General features: G+C 41.9%; 1 protein-coding gene across 16 annotated transcripts in view; it reads right to left on the reverse strand.

The window, feature by feature from the left end:
• Window positions 1–23817, reverse strand: part of ap3b2 (adaptor related protein complex 3 subunit beta 2) — a 54842-nt gene that overhangs the window by 4697 nt on the left and 26328 nt on the right. For 4 of the 16 annotated variants that reach the window (XM_078949279.1, XM_078949274.1, XM_023955637.2 and 1 more), the window contains exons 4-25: window positions 23559–23654; window positions 23043–23203; window positions 22743–22809; window positions 22363–22545; window positions 21605–21799; window positions 20311–20408; window positions 18038–18092; window positions 17879–17950; window positions 17727–17789; window positions 11236–11368; window positions 11051–11160; window positions 9258–9434; window positions 6988–7174; window positions 6758–6888; window positions 4010–4048; window positions 3329–3443; window positions 1965–2133; window positions 1467–1629; window positions 1297–1384; window positions 891–1000; window positions 583–811; window positions 356–440 (exon numbers count right to left, since the gene is read on the reverse strand). In XM_078949279.1, coding sequence (XP_078805405.1) covers window positions 356–440; window positions 583–811; window positions 891–1000; window positions 1297–1384; window positions 1467–1629; window positions 1965–2133; window positions 3329–3443; window positions 4010–4048; window positions 6758–6888; window positions 6988–7174; window positions 9258–9434; window positions 11051–11160; window positions 11236–11368; window positions 17727–17789; window positions 17879–17950; window positions 18038–18092; window positions 20311–20408; window positions 21605–21799; window positions 22363–22545; window positions 22743–22809; window positions 23043–23203; window positions 23559–23654 — 2726 coding nt within the window. The remainder of the gene's footprint in view (window positions 1–355; window positions 441–582; window positions 812–890; window positions 1001–1296; window positions 1385–1466; window positions 1630–1964; window positions 2134–3328; window positions 3444–4009; window positions 4049–6757; window positions 6889–6987; window positions 7175–9257; window positions 9435–11050; window positions 11161–11235; window positions 11369–17726; window positions 17790–17878; window positions 17951–18037; window positions 18093–20310; window positions 20409–21604; window positions 21800–22362; window positions 22546–22742; window positions 22810–23042; window positions 23204–23558; window positions 23655–23817) is intronic. The other 12 variants (XM_078949277.1, XM_078949275.1, XM_078949272.1 and 9 more) reach the window with 3 other exon arrangements.

Here is a 23817-nt window from a genome sequence, read left to right on the forward strand (position 1 = left end):
AAGGGCCACACTCTCACACACACACATGTACACCTACGGGCAATACAAATGAACCTATGAAGCATGTTCTTGAACTGTGAGAGCAAACCAGAGACAAGCCACACATGCATGAGGAAAACATGCAAACTGCAGGATTCAAACCACTGATGTGAGGCCAGAGTGCTAACCACTACACCACCGTTCATCCCTTGGTGACCTTTACATGAGTGTTTTTGATTTATTATAGAATCATGATTCTGTGCCACATTCAAAGGGTTAAAGTGAATTAACGTCAATTTTTATGGTGTTTTTTGACGAATCGTCTTCTCCATGTCTGTTCCACGCTCCGTTTTACGTCTGCTTTTTGGGGTCTCACCACAGCTGGAAGTTTGCAGTTTGTGTCGAGTCACAAAAATCGATGCCCATCACCGCCGTGGCCGTCTCGCCAGCTGGCAGCAACTCTGTCAACAAAGAAACACACAAAACAAGTAAAGATGTGACATAAAAGTTAAGACATAGAAGTATTTTCATAACACGGAGAAATAAACGCTGAAATTCATCTCATATGTTTCCAGCATTTGATCTTCAGCACATCCCACGCACCGATCTCTGGGAACTCTTTGACCCTCATCCCCGACTGAAGCTTCACGTCCTCCATGTGCAGGCTCTTGGTGTCGGAGGTGGAGTTGTTGGTGAAGTGCACCTGCACCGCCACCATGTTGGCGTCGGTGATGAAGGGCTGCCGGCTGAAGCAGTACTCCACCGACAGGCCCTCCCCCGTGATGCGGTGCAGCAGCTCGTAGCTCTTGAGCGCGCTGGACGGGGCGATGGTCTGCAGGAAAATAGACCCGGCGAGTCAGACGTCTGCTTTTTTATTTTGGAATCTTGGAATGTGCGACTGAAGCGCGTACGGCCGGCATGAGAGCAGAGTCAGACAGGGACAGCCCCTCCAGGTCGGTCACCAGGCTGTTGGACAGGAAGGAGTTGACGGGGGTGACTTGAGGAGATGGAGCCGGTTCAACTGAGGGGACAGAAACCAGCCCAGATGATCACAAGTCTTCTGTTGCAAGTAAGTGGGAAGAGTTTGCATTAAGTTCAAGTCTGAAGTCTTTGGAGAAAAAGTCTTCAAACGTAAGAGTTAAAATGAACATTGTCACCAGATTTGTAGTGACGAAATAACAGGAAGTTGGTATTTCTTTATTTCAAAGCATCATAGGGGGAACTTTTATGTTTTAGAGTTGACACTTTGGCTGGTGCTAAAAAAAAAAAGCTAGTTTTAAGTCTCCATTGAACTTTCTACTTTTTCTTTAGACTTACAGTCGTCCAGATCAAGCAAAGACATTTCTTTCTTCTCCTTCTTGTTGTCCTTCTTGGTCGCTTTGAAAGCAGGTTTGGATGGAGCCCCCTGAAGGAGATCCAATCAACACTCACAAACTGGACGGCCTCCACGTCATCACTGAGAAGGAACCTCCACCTCCACTCACTACCTTTTTCTTCTTCTTCAGCTCCGGCTCAGAGTCTTCAGAGTCTTCCGACTCGGACTCGCTGCTCTCAGACTCGCTTTCCGACTCGGATTCTGACTCCGAGTCGCTCTTGCTCTGTTTGCTCTTCCTCTCGGGCTTCCTGACTTCTTCCTCGCTGCTCTGTTCGCTGGAAATGGAAAAGGTTGACATTTTTCTCTGATTTGAACCTCATGTACAAGATTCTCCTGTAAAACCGTCTCTGTAAACTAAACAGAATCAGTGTTACAGACTGATTTACACAGCAGAGTGGCTCTGGGTGTTAAAGGAAAATCACTTTTAGCGTCGCCAGAGGTCTTTTAATTATGATTATGCTGTTATAGTCAAAATCAAGAAACCTGGGTCGTTTTCTAGAACACAGTTTCCGCAGAGCGGCAGGAGTTCATTCGAAATTGTGGGTCGTTGGTGCAGAGGAAGCCCGCCTCCCCTTCCCGTTGGTGAGAGCTATTAGACAGTACAATATACCTTTCACTTTCTTGGACTGGCTTTTTTAGCGGTTTCTCCTTATTTTTCTTCGTCTTCAAGTCCTCCTCCTCCTCTTCCTCAGACTCTGAGGCCTCCTTGCTTTCATCGCTCTCAGAACCGGACCGGCTGTCCTCGCTGCCGCTCTCTGAGCCGCTGGCGGAGTCCGACTCTGAGGAGGGAAGGTGGCAGTGAGTGGGGGTCAGTGCTGAGCACAAACCTCCACAGACTTGTAGGTCTCTAAAATAAATACCATAGCTGATTTCTTCCAGGAGTGTAAATATTTTTGATGAGAAACATAAAGATCAGAATTCCTGCACTGCAAGCAGAAAGCATTTCAAGAACCAGATCACTGCAATGATGGAAGTGAAGTATTGGGTTAATTTATGGTCAGAACTTAGAGATAAAAAAATGTCCTTATCTTACATTACAACACTGAAATACATGCAAAATAAAAAGAGAAAGGATAAATAAACATTCTTTAACCTCTTAGAACCTGGCAACCACATGCTTGGACATCACATTCTGGGATTTATTACCACAGTAGTTAATTCTGCTTAACTGGAGCTCTGTGACTTGTTGATGTTTGCTCAAATATTAGTTCAGGTCTTCAGAGGTTAATGCTCATTTATTGATTGTTTATCTGTTTCGCCAAATGGGAAGGACAATAACAGTCACTCATATTTTTTTTATGGAAGAGTATAAACTAAAAAAATCACTGTGTGTGTTTTTTAAGGCTTTTGGGAGATTTCTATAAATTCTAGTCCATCATTTCATTTTTAAATTTCTTTCTAGTTGTTGGGCAAGTTGAAAAATATTCTTTATTGGTCATAAATTACAATAAAAATAGCTAAAACAAATACAAACTTTCGTTATGACGCTTATTATTTAGGATAGATTCTATAAAATTAGTTAAAAAACAAATTGGATTCAAAACTTATATAAGACTGATCAACATTGTATGCATGTGTAGTGTAACCTGTTCATTTCTGTTTCCATTTATTCAAACTTGAATGTTAATTTTACAATTTATTATTCCATTCAAACACTAGAATTACATTGGATTGATATTGTAGGGGGTTTCTTTACAAAAAAATAAAAATAAAAAAGTCTTAAGAATGTTTGAAAATCTGATGAGGAATATTTTTTTCAAAAATTATGTTACTCACCTTACCTTAAAAAACTTTTGTGAAGACTCGTTTATTCAGAATGGATTCATAGCAGAAAAAGTTTTTAAAAAGTTTTTTTTTTGTTTAAATTGGAGTCCGGATGAAAATATGAAAACTATTAAAACATTTGGAGTAAAAAACCGTCATTGATCGCACATAAAAACGTGTTTCTAGAAGTAGGAGTTGGCCTAAAGTTACCGCTGTCAGCTGACTCTGTGGCCCCGGATTCGCCTTCAGAGTCCGAGTAGAAGGGCTTCTCCACTTTCTTCTCCTTCCTCTTCTCCCGGCTGCTGCATTTGGTCCATTCGGGCACCTGGGGGTCAAAGCAGAGTTCCTGGTGTTAGCGGTGGAAGCCGAGCCTGGCGGGGCCCCCCTCCCGAGCACGAAGCATTTATTGTGGGGCAGATTACAGTAGCATGGCCATGAGTGCTTATGCCTGATGCAGCCAAATGAAGCCAGACGCTGCTGCTGCTGCAGATCTGACAGCTCATACAGGAACAGTTGCATGGCAGCCTTTTTTTTTTTTTGAGCACCAGGTGTTGCCTTCATGTCCAGTTGCAGCTTTTAAAAAAACAAACAGGGAGTTTTTCCATTAAGAGAAGTGATTTCTCCTACAAGGTGAGCGTGGAAGTGTCCCAAACCCAGTTTAGACCCACGCCGAGGTAGTTTGAGAGGAGGCCCTGCTGAAACAATCACTTCTTTAATGGCGGGGGAAAGAGGGTGCTGACTCTTGGGGGGGGGGGGGCTTTGGCTCAGCTAAGCACAGAACAGCAACTAGTAGGTCAGGCAAAAGGGGGGTGTCATGAAGCATTTGGGTTCTCAGCGGCTGTGTGGGTTGGGGCTCAAGGATGTTTGGCTCTTTGCCGCTAACTGACTCACACTCGTTAGTGTTGTGACTCTTTCAAGCAGCGCAAAAACCTGGCGGACGTAGAAAAGAAAAAAAGGTTGGAATGGAGATGAGGGGGGGTGAGAAAAAGAAGAACAGTTTTTTTCTTTAGAGAAAAGTCAGGAGAGCAGTAAAAATCAGACAGAGGAAAGGTTAAAGGGCAACACATCACAACGTGTGAGAACAGTCTGGATTACAGAGACAAAAGAAAAAAACCCTCCAGATTAAAAAATTAGCTCCAAAACGGCCATAATTAGAACTCCAATATAACAGACTGTGTCCCAATTCCCTCTCCACTGCCTAACTACTTAAAAACTATAAAGTGCGGGGCTATCAAGTGCCCTAAATTTTAAAAGCAATTCCGACACCATGATCACTACATTTATTTAATGGCAAATATGACATCACAGATTTCCTGAAGTATAAACCTAATTAATATGATCATTTTAAGAAGACTATTCATGAATACACCGTCTTCTGATGATGAAAACTGGATGATTTATAATAAAAAAAGGTTTAAAATGCATTTCTTTTACATGAAAAATTGTTAAAACGCAATGGATCGTGGTCTATATTCATCAGTCTAGTGAGCAATGATGCACACTGGTTTGTCGCAGAGACTTCTGGGTAATTTCTTGGGCACTGGATTTATTTTTGCACGCTGAAAAAAATGGCGACCGCCCTTTATAGCACGCTAAGTAGTGAAGGAATTTGGACACAACCTGAGTTCAAAACTGCAGATACACTGCAACCAAAGAACCTTTCTTATTCCTGCTTGATAACACGGCAAGAAAACAGACATAGATGCAATTAGTATGAGTGTTTTTCCTCCAATCAAATCATGCTTAAATGATGAAGATGAGGAAGAGGAAAAACACAGAACCACACTGGATTTGTGACAGTTGTGTCACAAATTTCACAAGAGTGCAGGAAGGGGGAAAAGGGAAACACCCTGTAGCTTTGAGTTCCCAGATCAGGTTTTAATCGTAATATTTGTCCATTTTTAAACCTATTTTTATTTAACAAGGAATAGATTTGAGGGTAAGGATTAGATTAGATTAGACCATCGTATCCAATCATAGCGGTGAAAGGCAGGAATTAAAATGAGAGAAGAAAAAGAGTCCTGGAGACTCCACTGCACTCCACACCACAGGGAGGAGCACCTCTCGCCAGTCTCCAAGCAGGCTGATCCGCCCCTCGCTGGAGGTCACGACCTCCTCCGGCTGCGTGCGGTGTGCAGAGGGGGAGACAGCGGGTGAGTGCTGCTGATGAATGGCTCTCCTGGCTGGTGGTCATTTTAAGCGCTGCTTCAGAGTGGTTTGCTGCTTTGAGGCTTCACGTATGAAGCATCACCACACCCATTTTTGTCAACTTTAGTTTGACAATTTATTTGAATTATTGTGAAAAATCTTTGTTACCAGGAAAAAAAAGGGTGAATTTTGTTACTAATAAACAAAACAAAAACTAATTTATTTCATTAGTTCCAGGTAATAAAGCCTACATTTAAATAATTGCCAGATTTTTTACTAGCTGATTAATTCATAATTATTAATTGCACTTCAGAAACGTACAAATTAGACAAAAAGTTTTTGTTTTCCCCTTGTTTTAAAAAAAACATGTTTTCTATGTTCTTTAAATGAACCATTGGCTCTTTTGAATTTAAGGGTTTTGTTTTGTTGAGTTTCTTTAAAAATGAAACTTAAAATGAGCCAAAATCGAGTCATTAAAACTTTCTTTTATAACTTTTTTTGTATTTTAGAAACCAGTATAAAATTACCATGATTGTTTAACCAGAGTTAAAAGAAATGTATGTTTTAAGTAAAACAAAAACTACCTCACAGCTGCATGTCTGCATAAGATCATGTTAAACTATTCAAAAGTACAGATAAACTTTTTTTTGTTCCTATCAAAGTGACAAATCTCTACAAGCAGAACAGAAACAGTGTCTCCATGGACTGCACCTGTGGCCTCATCTTGAAATCTGCATCACAGCTGATTAAATGAGGAGTTATGAACAACATCATGCAACAAAATCAAGCCTTAGGGTCATCGCTACGTGACACCTAAGCCTTGATGTCCTGGTTTCTCTGAGATCAAACTGTTGCACCAGAAGCACATGAAGCGAAGGGGCTGGAGAAGAGGAGAGCTTTGCAGATCATTTTACTCCCTTATAAACTTGAATTGAGCACATTTTGGGAAAAAGAATCCAAATGAAACAGATTTGGTGTGAACTTTTGCAGTGGTGTCCCTGCAGACTTGAAATAAGCCAGCTCCCTTCTGCAGAGCATGTGCTGGTGGCTCACACAGCGGTGAGGAGGGATGTGGGCGGGGCGAGGAGGCTGCTGCCCAACCGAAGCCAGTGTAGCAGAGAGGATCATGGGAAGCGCTGAACTCCACATAAAATCTCCAAAGACAGATTTTGATTTTTTTCTTTTTCTTTTGAGCTTTAGTTAGGTTTGGGAAAACACTTCATTCCTCCTCTATGGGTGTTAGGCAGCATCCGTGTGGCGAGACGATCCCGATGAGGTCGCCATGCTAACGAGCAGAAGATGAATGAATGATGAGTGGGAGAAAATCAGTGTTATATTGGAGTTTGAGGTAACTCTGGCGACCCTCTTCAACCCCCTCTGAAGCACTGCTCTGCGAAAGGAGCAACCCTCGCTCCCCTCCATCTTTTGGGGCCCCTGTAGACCCCAGAGGGCCCCTGTGTCTCTGTATGTTACTGTTCCCACTGCACGCACAGACTCCTTCACCTCCACGTTGCGCACGGAGGGGTCAGGGGCGGCTTCGGGCCAGTCAGGCAACTCCTGGTAGCCCCCGGCTTTGGCATTAAGCAGGTGGGACAGTGAACCCAGCTGGAAGTGGTCTCGATCTGGAAAAAAAAACCCCACAAGAATGACTGACAGAAACCGGAATCTGTGACTTAAATACACGGAAGGAAGCATAAATTAGAGTCTCTGAGCGTCTTTACCTTTAAATGGAGACTCGAGGACCGGAGCAGGTTTGAGGGCGAGGAACAGTTTCTTTGCGTACTTGCTGAGAGCACCACTCTTCTCGGTGGGAACAATGAGCTGACGAATGAAGCGTGCGCGGTCACGGATGTCATAGTTCTGGTCATACTTGGCCAGGTTGAGGACATACTGAGTCAAGAGCTTAGTCTGCAGAAGAAGGACTCACATGGTGAGTAAACAGAAATCCTATCCAGCTGATTTGTTTGTTTCTTTTAATTATTGGGGAAATTTAACCTGAAACCAGTGAACCCACGAAAACAATGGTTAGTATGCTCAAATTAAGGCAGTTTAAGAGCAGAAGACTTTGAAATAGGCTGGTTGATGTGTTTAAGACAAAATGTTTATTAAAATCAATTGTGTAGCTTTTGGTTGCTATGCTAAGTGTGGAACTTTTTTGAAAGTTCACGGAGGGCCGTGTATTATCAGAATTGGGGAAACTGTGATAATTTGCTGAGTCCTTCATCCTGGTAGCAATAGGACTCTCCATTAGCCAGAAAAAATAGCTTCTACATAGGCTGTGTCTGAATTTCCTTCTTATGCTCACCGAACATGATTTGCGCGACGTGGGTGTCCAGTTTCAACGCACAGGCGCAATATGAGGTCCTGCGGCGCGATTTGAGCATCGTACATTTGCATCAACACGATATCCATAAGGTCCATCTACAGTAGTTTTATTCTTGTTTTTTTATTTTTCCCCTCCTTTGATGACAGCAAGTCATCCAACTGGGTCACAGAGACGGAAGTAGCGGTGAAAGCGGGCGCCGTTCAGACCCAGCTCCTGCAGTAGACGGTGAACCTCACTATACTGGGAGAGTCTCTGAATGATCCCAGAAACCCAGACATGGAGCTGGCGTTACCAATGTTTTTGGAGAGTTTTTTTAAATAACTAATTCCGATCTCTTTACATCATCCATGTCTTCCATGCATTGTAAATGAGAGATACACAGGCGCTTCATGAAGTGATGAGGCCAAAAACATCTTTTTCATGAGACTTCTAGGAAATTTCCAAAAACACTGGATTTTGGAATTGTAGCTTTGGACACCGTCAACACGGCAGATAGAGGACACTAAACAGGGAGAAGTGAGTAAATACAGATGCAGCCATAAACACGTGTTTTCATGTTTACCAACATGGACAAACTAAGACCTCTTAAGGACCTACCAAGGCGTCTTTTATAATGCCAGAACAAATCAAAAATTAAAATGACTGGGGAGTTTACATTGGCCGTGTTCAAATTTAAGGGCTGCGTTCTTCCTGGGCTGCATTTGTAGGCTGCTTATTGTCACAGCGTTGCGACAAGTGCTGTTCAGATTCAACAACTCCTTCAAATGCAGCCAACGACTACAGCCAACGTCTGGTGTATATTTCTATGCTGTCCATGTCCCAAGATGCATTGCGGCCGAACCCGGAGATTTTCTGATAACAATGGGTGGAATGTGAAGCGGGAATCGGAGTTGAAGATAATTACACCTTTTTAAAATTACACCTCCAAGGTTAAAAGTTGGATCACATAAGCAAGAGTTCTTAGCTCTGTGACTTGTTCACTACTCCTCTCTGTATCGGGACTCACGGTTACTAGGCGACAGGACATTCGCCGATGTAACGGCTGGAATTATTCAAAGGCTAGACTCGTCCAAGTACACAGCCGTTAACATCCGGCCTACCCGGCCAACGCGCCTGGGAAGGCGAATTTGAACACATCAACTAACTGAATATAAGAACCGGACGGAGTAACCCATCCCCCTCGCATTGCAAATAGAAAGTACCTGCTGGCTCCAAGAAGCCTAAATCCCATAGACTTCTATAGAGAAATAAACAGCTGTTACTCAGTCATTCTATTTGTCAGAAAAACCATTCCTACTCTGATACCTTTTATTAATATTGTATTGCTACTCCTAATTATATTTATTTATATTTAATTTTATACTATATTGTATTTTTTTCAGGAGTTCAAGTTATTCAAGTTCTAAACTGGCCAATCAGATGCTTAAATAAAAGTATGTGGATGAAACATTTGATTGATAGATTTCATGAGGCCTGCTTTCAAGTGTCAGGGTTGTGGACTTCCAGCAAGCTCACTCCTGATTGGTGAGAGTGGTTGCCATAGAAATGTTGACTCCGGCCGACTTGGACCAGAAAATGGCAACTGATTTCTTATAGTTGGAGCAGGAAGTAGGGTATTTCCTAAACAAACTCAACTTCTACACAAAGACGGAGGAGTCTTCATGCCTGTTTGGAGTTGGTCAGGTACAGCTTGGCAGCCAAATTGATGATCTGCAGCTTGACGATGTCCTCCTCGTTGGTGAAGGACTTGGCCATCTTCCTCAGGACGTCTGGAGCAATCTTGGGCACGTGTTCACAGTATTCTCCTATCAGCCACAGGATGCTGGCCCGCGCCATCGGGACCTTTCAACACAGAGCGAGTGGAATGGTTTGCATGCATCTAGCTCAATACAACTAACTTCGAGAAAACTTCCATCAACATAAATTATTAACAGGATTCTCCAAGGACCCAGAGTCATGCATTTTCCACAGAAACACAAAACATTATCAACAAGATGGCAAATCATTGTGCTGCTTTAACTCTTGTGCTATCTTAGATGACCCCACCCTTACATTGACATGTTTTCCCTACCATAGCAAAGGTGGATAAAGGTGGAAAGATTTCATGTAATCCATGGACACCAGTGAAGATCACAAATCATTGAAGAAAAAAGGTTCAGAGCACTGTCTAGTGGGTCTAGATGACCCAACTCCCAATGTTAAAGTGCCTAGGATAGCACAAGGGTTAAGCTTGGGAGTTTTCCAAACAGATCATTCCATCCTAAGTCTGCTGGAAAACTGACTCTTCAGCCTGCAGGTCCTTCACTTCAGTTGTTTCCTTTTCATAAAGTTCCTGGAAAAATCTGGACCCGGAGATCCAGAGCTACACGCTGCTACAAGCTAAGCCTGCTGGGACTGCCTTCCTCACCTTCAGCTCAACACTTTTGCTTTCTGATCTTTCCCATCCTGGAAAAAAATGTCATTTGTCCTTCAGTGTTTATGGTTTTGTGTTTGTCTAATTGTTATCTGGTTCTGCTGCATCTTTTCTCCTTTTTCCGTATAAAAAGAATAGTTATTCTGACTACATGCAGAACACATTGAAGACAGTCTGAACAGAATTATATTTTACGTCTTGCATTCTTTGACCAATGTTGGGGACATTGCGCTTTCTAGAGAAACTGAACTGCATTTATTTTAATTGAATTGAGCTAAAATATAATTATTTGATGACAAGAAATGTCATAAATGTCAGCTGGAATTTTGTTAGGCAGCTGAAGAGGACACAGGATAGATGCAGGAAAGCAGCAAACTCAAGAACAGAGAAAGGTCATTTTAAAAACCTGCTCTGAATATAAGAAGAAATATATATATAAGAAAGGGAATAACTTTCTTAAAGACCCATTCTGAGAAAAGGGTATTTTTGGTGTTTTTAACATGGTCTTATGGCATTTTTCTCATAATGGAGGACATAAATAAAGAAAATTTAGGCTTAAAATTGCATTTCTCAGTATTCCTTTATCAAAATGGTTGTGAATTAGGAGCAGAAGAATACTGCTGTTTTAAAAAAAACGTATTGGTTAGGTAGAAAATACAATGGGTGGGCCGCAAGCTCCCTGCTCCACTCCATTTTGATGCATCCACGTCTTTGGAGAGCATGTAAACAGATGGATGGGAATTGGGGTTGGGGTTGCTCCACACCATCAGTCCTGCCCTCAACTCAGATGTGAATTTCTAATGAACTACTGCCGCTCTGCAAAAACTATGTCTTAGAAAAAAAACACTTTTATAAAAATTTACCAAAAAACGGCATGATCCTAATTAAAAGACCACTACAAACGCTTTTACAATAGATCAAAAGATGATTGGAGCGGGACTTTAACGGAGGTTTCACTGCAAACTTTAGCTTGAATTGATGTAAGTGTAACTTTTTTCTGTAAAACATGAATTCAACATGATTTTGTCAGCAGCTCATCTCTCACCTGAATGTTGTCTGTCAGTTTGGCCATATGCTTTATGATGTCGCTGTGCTTCTCTGGTTGCATTTGCAGGAGTTTCTTGATAACAACCACAGACTCAGCCACCACCAGCTCTGAACAGCGGGACAGAAAAGTTGAAACCTCTAGAAGTCCTCATGTCGTTCTGAACAGCAGGTGAACCTTCTCACCGTCACGGTTGGACAGCAGCTGCACCAGGCCGTTCAGACAGGTGTCCCTCACTTCACCGATGTTGGTAGCGCAGCGGCCGATGGCTTGGATTGTTGCAGCCACAAAATCCTTATCCATACTTTTAATGTAGGTCTGCCAGGAAGAAAATGGGATTTAATCCTGGTTCACATCCTAAATTGCTTGTAACTACATTTTAGATCTACAGAGAGCTTTGTGGCTCGTTTCTCTGTCATTAACTTTAACACACTGTAACAGGAGGCAGGACTGGAAACTCAACCATCAGTTTTTTTATATACCGTGATAAACTTAGAGGTGTTACACAGATAGTTGAGAAAGTCAGGAGCTTCTGACTTGGTTGAATAAAACCAAAATCCTTGAGACCATGTTCAGTTTCAATAAATATTTAGTTTGTGCTGCCTGGGTTGGGAGTTTAAATGCATAAAAGATAAATTTAGCCCAAACTTAGCTGCATAAAAGCAGATTAAATTAGACTGAATAAAGTTACTATGGAGATTTATTCCATAATGTTATCTTGGTCCAATTTCCAGAACGTTTCCTTCATTGTGGTTCATCTTTCTCCCTAAACAAATAAAAGCTTTTGCTGCTGCAACTTTGTAGCCTCATTTATATATTGTGCGTCAGACAGTTTTTCAAATTTATTTTCAATCAAAATTCAAATTGAAATGTTCGCCAGCCTTTTCTTGTGACCTCTGCTGCTAGGAAAGAGTTTTTATCCATGCATTACTTCTGCTGAAAGAAGGAAACATTATTACATAAACCTAACTACCTTCAATTGTCAAAACAATCATCTGTTATTAAGTTTAGATAAAAGCTTCTTTAAAATGCAAATAGAATAAAACTTTAGCTTAGGACTTTCTGATGATAAAAAAGAGAAGTTGTCATGACAACAGAGAGCTTGACAGGCTGGTGATGGTGCATTTAGGGACTATGAAAGGGAGTGAACAGGTTTGTCCATTTTGTGCGTTGAAATTAGTGATTTTCCAATCAATCAATCTGCTGTTGCTTCTAATTGTTGCAAACATGCAACCAAAAGGCTGAAAGGAAACCAGGAATCTTGACTTTGTCTACATTAAAGCAGCCCAGGCTGCATTTGGTCAGCGCTCTTGCCTCACACCAAGAAGGCCCCCTGAAACAGAACACCAATCTGTGTGGGGTTTGCATGTTCTCCCCGTTCATGCGTGGGTCCTCTCCAGAGACTCTGGCTTCTTCCCACCACCCAAAAACATGCTTTCATGTTCATGGGTTACACTAAGGTGTGTATGGGTATGTGATTGTGAGGTGTGTACGGGTGTGTGATTGTAAGGTGTGTACGGGTGTGTGATTGTGAGGTGCGTACGGGTATGTGATTGTAAGATGCGTACGGGTATGTGATTGTGAGGTGTGTATGGGTGTGTGAGATTGTGAGGTGTGTATGGGTGTGTGATTGTAAGGTGTGTACGGGTATGTGATTGTGAGGTGTGTACGGGTGTGTGATTGTAAGGTGCGTACGGGTCTGTGATTGTGAGGTGTGTATGGGTGTGTGATTGTAAGGTGTGTACGGGTGTGTGATTGTGAGGTGTGTATGGGTATGTGATTGTGAGGTGTGTACAGGTGTGTGATTGTTAGGTGTGTATGGGTGTGTGATTGTAAGGTGCGTACGGGTGTGTGATTGTGAGGTGTGTATGGGTGTGTGATTGTAAGGTGTGTACGGGTGTGTGATTGTAAGGTGTGTATGAGTGTGTGATTGTAAGGTGTGTATGGGTATGTGATTGTAAGGCGTGTACGGGTGTGTGATTGTAAGGCGTGTAAGGGTGTGTGATTGTAAGGTGTGTACGGGTGTGTGATTGTAAGGCGTGTACGGGTGTGTGATTGTGAGATGTGTATGGGTGTGTGATTGTAAGGTGCGTGTGGGTGTGTGATTGTGAGGTGTGTACGGGTGTGTGATTGTAAGGTGTGTATGGGTGTGTGATTGTAAGATGCGTACGGGTATGTGATTGTGAGGTGTGTATGGATGTGTGAGATTGTGAGGTGTGTATTGGTGTGTGATTGTAAGGTGCGTACGGGTCTGTGATTGTGAGGTATGTATGGGTGTGTGATTGTAAGGTGTGTACGGGTGTGTGATTGTGAGGTGTGTATGGGTATGTGATTGTGAGGTGTGTACGGGTGTGTGATTGTTAGGTGTGTATGGGTGTGTGATTGTAAGGTGCGTACGGGTGTGTGATTGTGAGGTGTGTATGGGTGTGTGATTGTAAGGTGTGTACGGTTGTGTGATTGTAAGGTGTGTACGGGTGTGTGATTGTAAGGTGTGTATGGGTGTGTGATTGTAAGGTGTGTATGGGTATGTGATTGTAAGGCGTGTACGGGTGTGTGATTGTAAGGCGTGTACGGGTGTGTGATTGTAAGGTGTGTATGGGTGTGTGATTGTAAGGTGTGTATGGGTGTGTGATTGTATGGCGTGTACGGGTGTGTGATTGTAAGGCGTGTACGGGTGTGTGATTGTAAGGCTTTACGGGTGTGTGATTGTAAGGTGTGTCTGGGTGTGTGGTAGTAAGGTGTGAATGGGTGTGTGATTGTAAGGCGTGTACGGGTGTGTGATTGTAAGGTGCGTACGGGTGTTTGATTGTAAGGTGCGTACGGGTGTGTGATTGTAAGGTGTGTACGGGTGTGTGATTGTGAGGTGTGTACGGGTGTGTGATTGTAAGGTGTGTACGGGTGTTTGATTGTAAGGTGTGTACGGGTGTGTGATTGTAAGGTGTGTACGGGTGTGTGATTGTAAGGTGTGTACGGGTGTGTGATTGTAAGGCGTGTACGGGTGTGTGATTGTGAGATGTGTATGGGTGTGTGATTGTAAGGTGTGTATGGGTGTGTGATTGTAAGGTGTGTATGGGTGTGTGATTGTAAGGTGTGTACGGGTGTGTGATTGTGAGGCGTGTACGGGTGTGTGACTGTAAGGTGCGTGCGGGTGTGTGATTGTGAGGTGTGTACGGGTGTGTGATTGTAAGGTGTGTATGGGTGTGTGATTGTAAGGTGTGTATGGGTGTGTGATTGTAAGGCGTGTACGGGTGTGTGATTGTAAGGCGTGTATGAGTGTGTGATTGTAAGGTGTGTATGGGTGTGTGATTGTATGGCGTGTACGGGTGTGTGATTGTAAGGCGTGTACGGGTGTGTGATTGTAAGGCTTTACGGGTGTGTGGTAGTAAGGTGTGTCTGGGTGTGTGGTAGTAAGGTGTGAATGGGTGTGTGATTGTAAGGTGCGTACGGGTGTTTGATTGTAAGGTGCGTACGGGTGTGTGATTGTAAGGTGTGTATGGGTGTGTGATTGTAAGGTGTGTATGGGTGTGTGATTGTAAGGTGTGTATGGGTGTGTGATTGTAAGGTGTGTACGGGTGTGTGATTGTGAGGTGTGTACGGGTGTGTGATTGTAAGGTGTGTACGGGTGTGTGATTGTGAGGTGTGTACGGGTGTGTGATTGCGAGGTGTGTACGGGTGTGTGATTGTAAGGCGTGTACGGGTGTGTGATTGTAAGGCGTGTACGGGTGTGTGATTGTAAGGTGTGTACGGGTGTGTGATTGTAAGGTGTGTATGGGTGTGTGATTGTAAGGTGTGTATGGGTGTGTGATTGTAAGGTGTGTATGGGTATGTGATTGTAAGGCGTGTACGGGTGTGTGATTGTAAGGTTTTTTTTGATTTTTTTTTTTTTTTTGATTTGAAATGGTTTATTTCAAGCAATCAAATAGGAGTAATACACACAAAAGCAATATAATCATCAGTTATACATTCATACAGTAACTAATCAAACTTAGGATAATTAGACATAATTAATAAAAATTGCTTGAAAGGGAGTGGAAAGAAGCGAACTTATATAATCCCACCCCGTTATACTATAACCATTTTATTACATGATTTATCAATATCCGGTTCCTAGGTTTTATCAGACAGAATTAATAATCATAAGGTATCAATAAAGCACGTGCCAAAGATGAAATTACTTAAGTACTACGTCAAAAATAACTTTAGAAATCAACATGGCAAATGCAGCATCTGAAATATATGCAAATTATGTTACTTTTAAAAGTCATTCATATGCTTTAAAACATAATACTATACCAGTAAAATAGACACAACACTGTTTCAGGAGTTTTCATAGCAAAATTTCATCAAGTATCAAAAGTTAAAAACATGTGCAAAATTATGCTACATTAGGAAAGATTTTTGAATCATTTTATCAATTTTAGGAGCTAGTGAAGTAATATCATCAAAAGTCAATCAATTTAACAATTTTCAATAAGTGATTAATCATTTGTTTTACTTTTTAAAAATTTTGTTTTTCTTTTTTTTTTTTTTTTTTATAATAAGGTAATGCTGTAAGGAAAAAAATTTAAAAGGGTCCACAATCTGTCGATTGTCCAAGGTTGGTATTTCTTCTTTTACTGATAACAGCTGATCTTCTGGGTTCAAAACAGTTAATAGTTCTCTTCCATGTTATGTCTGCAGACATTAGATTCAGGTCCATATCCTTCTTCAGCTGATATCAGCTGCGGTGAAAGTTGAGGTCAAATTGTCTGCAGGTCAGAACTCTCTGCTGTTATTCAGGTGACGTCAGACTTATGGAGAAAGTGAAGATTCCAGGTGTCATATTTCTTGAAATTATTTGGCTCTTTGATTTATTACTCCACGTTGATTCAGACGACCGTGATCAAACACTTCTCAAAGTCCTTCATGGTGTTCACAACCATAACCTTGGTGCGGTCCTCTGGACCGAGCGGTTTGACATAAATCCTGCAGCCTTTAACCCAAGTGTTCTCAATCTGCTTACGCTTCCTGAGAAGCCGTGCATGTTTTGAGATTTCAGCATTCCTTCTTGTCAGATGGTCGTTCAGATAAGCAGCCGAACCTTTCAGGTTTTTGCGTTGATTCATCAGAGCTAGCTTGTGTTTGTGATTCACAAACCTGATGAGGATCGCTGGTTTATCCGTCTCCTTTCTCCTGGGGAGCAGGTGGCAGGTCTCGATGGTATTGAGATCCAGGGAAATCCCTTTAGATGTGAGAAATGAATGTATTTGCTGCTCCAGCGACGCGTCGATCTCCGTATTAGCACTGCTAGCTACGCTAGCGCTAGCATTAGCAGTGCTAGCTCCTGCTGAATTCAGCTTCGCTCGAGGCTTGATTGGTACTCCAGTGAGAATGACATTATTCATCCTTACTTGCTGTTCCACATCGTCCAGTCTTTTCTCCAGAATCTCGACCCGGTTTTCTCCCTGCTCGTTTTGAGCCCGAAATCTTCGGAACTCTTCCATCATATCCCAGAGCGGTGTTAGCTTAGCCGACACTTGATCCATAAAACTTTTCAGCGTTTCTTGAATAATGTCAAGAGATTTTTTGAGCTCTTCATATTCCTGGGGTTTCTTCGGGGGCATGGTCAGCTCTCTTTTTGGAGAAAATCAACTTCTTAAGTAATTTGAAGATAGTATCCGCAGAGAGCCGCGACCACGCGTCCTGCCTTAACCCCGGAACCGGAAGAAGGAGGTGCGTACGGGTGTGTGATTGTAAGGTGTGTATGGGTGTGTGATTGTAAGGTGTGTATGGGTATGTGATTGTAAGGCGTGTACGGGTGTGTGATTGTAAGGTGCGTACGGGTGTGTGATTGTAAGGTGTGTATGGGTGTGTGATTGTAAGGTGTGTATGGGTGTGTGATTGTAAGGTGTGTATGGGTGTTTGATTGTAAGGTGTGTACGGGTGTGTGATTGTGAGGTGTGTACGGGTGTGTGATTGTAAGGTGTGTACGGGTGTGTGATTGTGAGGTGTGTACGGGTGTGTGATTGTGAGGTGTGTACGGGTGTGTGATTGTAAGGTGTGTACGGGTGTGTGATTGTAAGGCGTGTACGGGTTTGTGATTGTAAGGTGTGTACGGGTGTGTGATTGTAAGGTGTGTGATTGTAAGGCGTGTATGGGTGTGTGATTGTAAGGTGTGTATGGGTGTGTGATTGTAAGGTGTGTATGGGTATGTGATTGTAAGGCGTGTACGGGTGTGTGATTGTAAGGTGCGTACGGGTGTGTGATTGTAAGGTGTGTACGGGTGTGTGATTGTGAGGTGTGTACGGGTGTGTGATTGTAAGGTGCGTACGGGTGTGTGATTGTAAGGTGCGTACGGGTGTGTGATTGTAAGGTGTGTACGGGTGTGTGATTGTAAGGTGCGTACGGGTGTGTGATTGTAAGGTGTGTACGGGTGTGTGATTGTGAGGTGTGTACGGGTGTGTGATTGTAAGGTGCGTACGGGTGTGTGATTGTAAGGTGTGTACGGGTGTGTGATTGTGGCCGTGCGTCAGACTGGCGACCTGTTCAGGGTGTGCCCCGCCTTTGCAGTGGCTGGGATAGGCTCCGGCAGCCCCGTGACCCCGTAAGTGATAGAAACGGGTTTAGAAAATGAAAATGAATAAAGCAGGACAAAAGTTATTGTTGATAATGTGCAGACAGTGTCTTCTTACCATACCTGAAATTCTCTGAGAATAGTTGAAATATTTGTCTCATTTGCCAAATTTGTGAGAACTTCCAGCTGCAATAGACATAAAAAAACATCAGTCTTCTAGAAGTTGGCAAACTTAAAAAAAAAAAAAAAGGACAGCGAGAGAAAAATAAAAGGACCTTCAAGATTTTGATCTGCGTTGGATCTGTGGAGCGGATGTAGAAGCTCTTCAGGTATGGCTCAAACATGCCCTAAACAGACATGAAGGTCACACGTTCAGCGTGAACCACAGTGATGCAAACACACACAGGAGGAAAGAGTCTGTAGGTTCATCTCACCCGTCTTTTAATGGTCATCGTGGCCACATTCTGAAGGACAACGTACTGGACTTCACTGAAGCAAGAGACATGGACACGTGTTAGACAACTGCATCAGGGTTAGGGAACCTTTTCTGCAGCATATGACATTCTCGATCGGTTTGAAAGAAAAAGGACTGGAATTACAGAACTTTTGACTGAAAAAGTAAGCAGTGGAGGGTTCAAGGATTTCTTTTTTTTTACTTTGCCTTCACTCAAAAATTGTATAGCTCAAATTCCAGATATCTCAGAAAGCAAAGAACATTGTACATCAATAAGCAACATGAATTGTGGGATTGATGGAGCGTAAGCGCAGCGATCATAAAAAGTTGATGAAGTCTTTTTTGAACCTTCTGCTCCTATCACCATATGAGTATTTTCCTGATTGCTGTGTAGATCAGTGCTGCATCATGGGATCGCTCAGTAGGAAGTGAAATTGCATAAAAGAGCTCTGAGAGGAACGACAAACCAATGGAACGGGATTTGAACAGACGCATGCAAGGGAAAAGGAAGGAAGAGTCCGTCTCCTTAAAACATCAGGTGATGGAGCTCTTTTGTTAGAAGCCTCTCATAAAACTCCAGCTAGAAGAAAAATTACACGACTAATGTAACAAAATTGCTGATGTGGTGTTGAATCATATTTTTGCTAAAATTTACATTTTGTGTTTTTTTTTTTATTGTGTGTTCCTTAAAAAAAACATAAATGTATATGAAGCCTATTGCAGTTCTTCAGGTAGCCACTAGGTGCTTGTTTGAAGTTCCTCCTGTATCATAGTCCAACTCCGATCATCTAGACATCTGGACCTATTGCAAAAGCGTTCCAGTGGTCAAAATGAAAAAAAAGTGTTATTTTCTAGGACATAGTTTCTGCAAAGCGGCAGGATTTCATTACTGCCACAATTTGAGTTGAGGCCGGGACTGTTGGTGTGGAGCAACCCCACCAATCTCACCATCCACATTGCTGAGAGTTTTCTGTTTACACTCTCTTCCGCTAGCTTACAGCCCCTCACACTCACAGCCTAACATTTCCGGTGCGACAAAAATGGCGAGCAACAGAGCTATCCAGCCAGACAGTTGAGCCAAACTCCAGCTCAGACGAGGAAAACAAAGACGTTCATGGATCTATTTGTCTACAAGTGGATCCATCAGAATGGAGCGGAGCATGGAGCTTGTGACAGCCCAGTATACTTTCTACATTCCAAATACTATTTATGCCTTTTTTTCATATATATACAGTATATGTCCTCCATCATCAGAAAAATGCCACAACAACATGTTAATAACACTGAAAAACACAATGTTCATCAGATTGGGTCTTTAAATTCTACATTTAAAGCCATTTCATTTCATATTTAACCTAAAAATTGTACACAATCAGGGGGCGCTATTGAGATTGATGTGTCACCAACACTTCCCAGCTGTACAATAACCTCACTGGGCAATTTCCAACAAATATTGATTTTTCTGCTTAAGGGGTTTGGTGATCCTGCCAACATGGCGAAAAAACCATACTGTATTGCTGAAAATCAGACTTTCTAGAAACAAAGTTTTTCATGTGACCACTGACTTCATCCTTTGTAATCAGCTTTGATTTTAAAACTATTTTTCAGCTTTTTGTAACCCTTGTGCTATCCTAGGCACTTTAACATTGGGAGTTGGGTCATCTAGACCCACTAGACAGTGCTCTGAACCTTTTTTCTTCAAGGATTTGTGATCTTCACTGGTGTCCATGGATTACATGAAATCTTTCCACCTTTATCCACCTTTGTCATGGTAGGGAGAACACGTCAATGTAAGGGTGGGGTCATCTAAGATAGCACAACGGATAAATGAAAGCGGTGAACATGTATTTTGTTAGAACACAGAATTCATTGAGTAATTCCGTGTTTCTGTAATAAACCACAGGTCGCTGCTGAATGATGATAACATTACAGCACACACAGCGCCGCCACCCAAAGCTCGTTCAATAAAAGTGACAGTCGGGTAAATTTGTAGCCTCCAGACCCCCCAGCGCTGTCACCCCTCCCTGCTTTCTCCTCTCACATGAATCTTCCTTCACACTGCTTCTCATTTCATTTCCTCTCTTGCTTTAAAGCCCAAAAGATTACATTTCTCTGTTGTTCTTGTACTTCTCTTCTGAACGTCAGCTTTTCTCAAAGACTCGGCTGGTTCATTTTGGGGGACCGGTGTGATTTCTTCAGGAAATCTGTATTAGAGTTGAACAAAGCTTATTTGAAATTCTAGATAAAGCTCACCTGTGGCTCCTTAGGAGACGGACCAGTGCTTTGGCAATCACGCCGACCTCCGCCTTGGGGGCGAGGTGGAAGTACAACTGAGCCACAGCCATCACCACCTGGAAAAAGGCCAGATGATGAAACAGAGATAAGGCAAGTGTTGAGCTGCTTCACAGAGTCTCAATAGTAGAAAATGAGTCAAAGTCTGAGTGCACTAAAGAAACCCATCTGTCAACCTTACTGATGTGAGCTGACAGCGCTAACACCCCCCCCCCCCCGCATGCTGCAGCAGACACTTTATGAACGAAACGGCGTCTGAAATTGATCAGTTTCAAGGTTTCCATCACTAATTCCTCTGCCTTTTTGCTGGTTTATGCAGTGAGGATGAATGGGCCCCTTTGCAGAGTTGATATTCCTACTTTTTCTTTAAGGCTCTAACATTGCCTATGTCCGAATTCCTTTACTACTCACTATATAGTGCACTATGTAGGGCATTCATCATTTTGTAGTGCTATCAAAATCTACAATTCCAAAATCGAAATTTACCAGAAATCTCTGGGAAAAAACCCCAGTGTGCATCGATGCTCACTAGATTGGTTAATATAGACCACAATGCATTGCGTTTGAACAATTCTTACAAAAAAAAATATTTTAAAGTATTTTTAAATAAAATATTACTATTTTCATCTTCAGAACACACTGGATTCAGAAATGATTGTTGATTTTAACTTCAATGAGATTTTCACTTCGTGAAATTGATGACGTCATATTTGCCGTTTAAAAAAACAAACAACTAGCGAATATGGTGTCCAAATTTCTTTTAAAATACAGGGCAATACATACGTAGTCCCTCACTAGATCGTTTTAGGGTTAGGGTGGGAATTCGGACACAGCCATTGAATGACATTTAATGTTCAAAACACACCATGTTTATGTGATTCATATCTCAGTTTCTTCATCAATAAATGTCTAAATGACTTTTTTCTACCACTTCTAAATAGCTCTTTTTAGAACAATGCATCATCTCTGAATGCTCAGAACTCACCTGAAGCTTTAGGAACAAATATGTTCTAATATAAAATCAAAAATTTCTTTTTTAGGTAGCTGCTTGTATGAACTGTTATCCAACCAAAGGCATTTCCTTATATTACTACTAAAGGAGGCAGTGATGCACTCAGCAGAAAACTCCAGTAGTTTCAAACCGCTGGCGGATCAATGCTGTGGCAGAATTTGGCCGTGCAAATCGTGTCTGACAGCGGTTCTAAATCACTGACTGGAGTCTCCAGGTGTTAAATGTGGCGTGCGGCGGTCTCACAGCTGCGTTGCGGCTCTGCAAGAGCGGCTTGGTGTTCCTCAGCAACAGCCGGTGATCTGGATCCATCACGTACGGCTTCCTCTTTGCCATGGTGACGGCCTCAGCCTTCTTGTCTTTCTCCTCATCCTCATCCTCATCTTCATCTGAGGCATAGAATTTCTTATCCCCGCCTCCTCCCTCCTCTAGCAGGGATTCCTGTGAGTTGAATTGAAATTATTTCAGTTTCAACTCAATTCATTCATTTTAGATCAAATTTGATAATTTTTTTAATAAATTCCTATAAATTCAAAATCTTTATTTGTTTTCAAGGGACGACAGTAAACTTCACAGTTGGGATCAAACACTGAGATAAAACAGAAATATTGTTTAAAAAAGCTAATCTGTATTTCGGAAAGTTTATTTTCACATGAAGATAAATTGGATTTATTAATTTATCCAAAAAAAGTCCTTTTGAAACAGATAGTTTTAAGAAAATGAAACTAAACACAGTTTAGAGTTGTGTTCTGTTTAGATGTTTTTTGAATGAATACTTTTTTGCAGAAAAAGTACTTGCATGTGAAACCAAATTTAGATGAAATTAGTAAAAAAAAGAATAGAATAAAAAAAGGGTTTAACAATGAAATGTTTAGTGTGGCAAAGCTAGAGGATCAGATAATTTAATACTTTAAAAAAGTAACCAAAAGGTAAAACCCCCAGATTTTTGTACAATTGGTTGCAACCAAATCAAAAATCCTGTTATTTATTTGCACACGGCTCACATTGATGTTTGGGTTCAGGAACTGCGTCCTGGCGTATCGGGTCAGCATGTTGATGATGACCACCTGCCCCCACTCCTCCACGTCGATCAGGAGGTTACACAGCTTCCTGTAGTTCTTGTGGATCAGATCGATGCGCTCCGGGCAAACCTCCTCGAAGGCCATCACGACGCTTCCCGCCACCAACTGCAGCAAGGACGACAGCGACAGGAGGGTTAGGATTCAAATCTGAAGAGCATCACAATATTCTCCATGTAAAGACGCACGGAAACAGCTAAGACAGCTTCAACAAAAACGGTAGACTGAACAGATGATAGGCTGGTAAAATATTTTCATTTCTATATGCATGAGCAGAAAACGTGTGACAACAGAGGCCAACTCACCGTGGTTTTATCTGCCAGCAGCTTCTCTATGACTTCTATCAGCTGGTCTTTTTGTTCGGGATCCAAACTAAAATCAAAAAAACTTGTTTTGTTATATGAGAAAAAAAACGATAACTTTGTTTTTTAAATAAATTTCCGATCAATTGAGCTTTCTGAGCTAAATAACATGGACATCTATCTATCCGTCCATCAATAGGATGTGTTTTTTTTTTGTCTATTGAAAATCAAAAGCTCAGTGATGGAACAGTAGTTTGATCAGGGATTGCTGCCATCGCAGTGGCTCTCTCTGCAGGGTTGTACCTGTACAGTTTGGGGATTGCATGAGCAGCTGTCTTCCTGACGTACGGAGACATGTCGGAAGCTGCTTCTTTGATGGCTAGCATCATGATGGGGACGATGATTGTCACTCGAATGCTTGAGAGGACCCGCAGGGCACTGGCTCTAATGAGCTGGTTTGGATCCTGCCAAAGTGCAAGAAATTCCCCGACATTAGGAATGAGAGGAAAAGCAATGACCCCGAGGTCATTTGTAACAACTGAAGTCTTTCTTTAGCTGACGGTGAAACTGTCACTCCTGCTGCCAGATATTTGCTCATATTTATGTAGATTGATGAGAGCTGCTGTTGCCAGATAATGAGTCAGGAAAACGGATCTGTTGGAACCTCAGAATGTCAGCACATCAGCCAGCAGTTATCAAAATAAATCATTAAAGAACTAATCATTATGTTAGTATCAAATGATCATTTTTAAATTAAATTATAAACTTTAGAAACGTTGAAACTTTCACAAAAAAAGCACTAATAGAAATGAGCTGTACCTTCAAGCCACGCTGGAAGGTGGAAATGGACAGCAAAGCCAGATCCTGCTGCTCCTCGGCGTAGCGCACCAGATAAACATAAACCAACTTCTTGACCTAAAAGAATTAAATACGTAAAAAAACAAAAACACAGAGAACATTCAAGCGATGAATTTTGAGAAAAATCTGATTAAGATGTCAAAAAGGAAAGAAAAATTGCAACAGTCTTGAATTGGTCTTTGCCTATAGAAAATACTTAATGTTTCATCGAATAAAATAT

The sequence above is a fragment of the Oryzias latipes genome, chromosome 6, assembly GCF_053564925.1.
Source record: "Oryzias latipes strain Hd-rR chromosome 6, Olatipes_Hd-rR_3.1".
Taxonomy (NCBI): Eukaryota; Metazoa; Chordata; class Actinopteri; order Beloniformes; family Adrianichthyidae; genus Oryzias; species Oryzias latipes.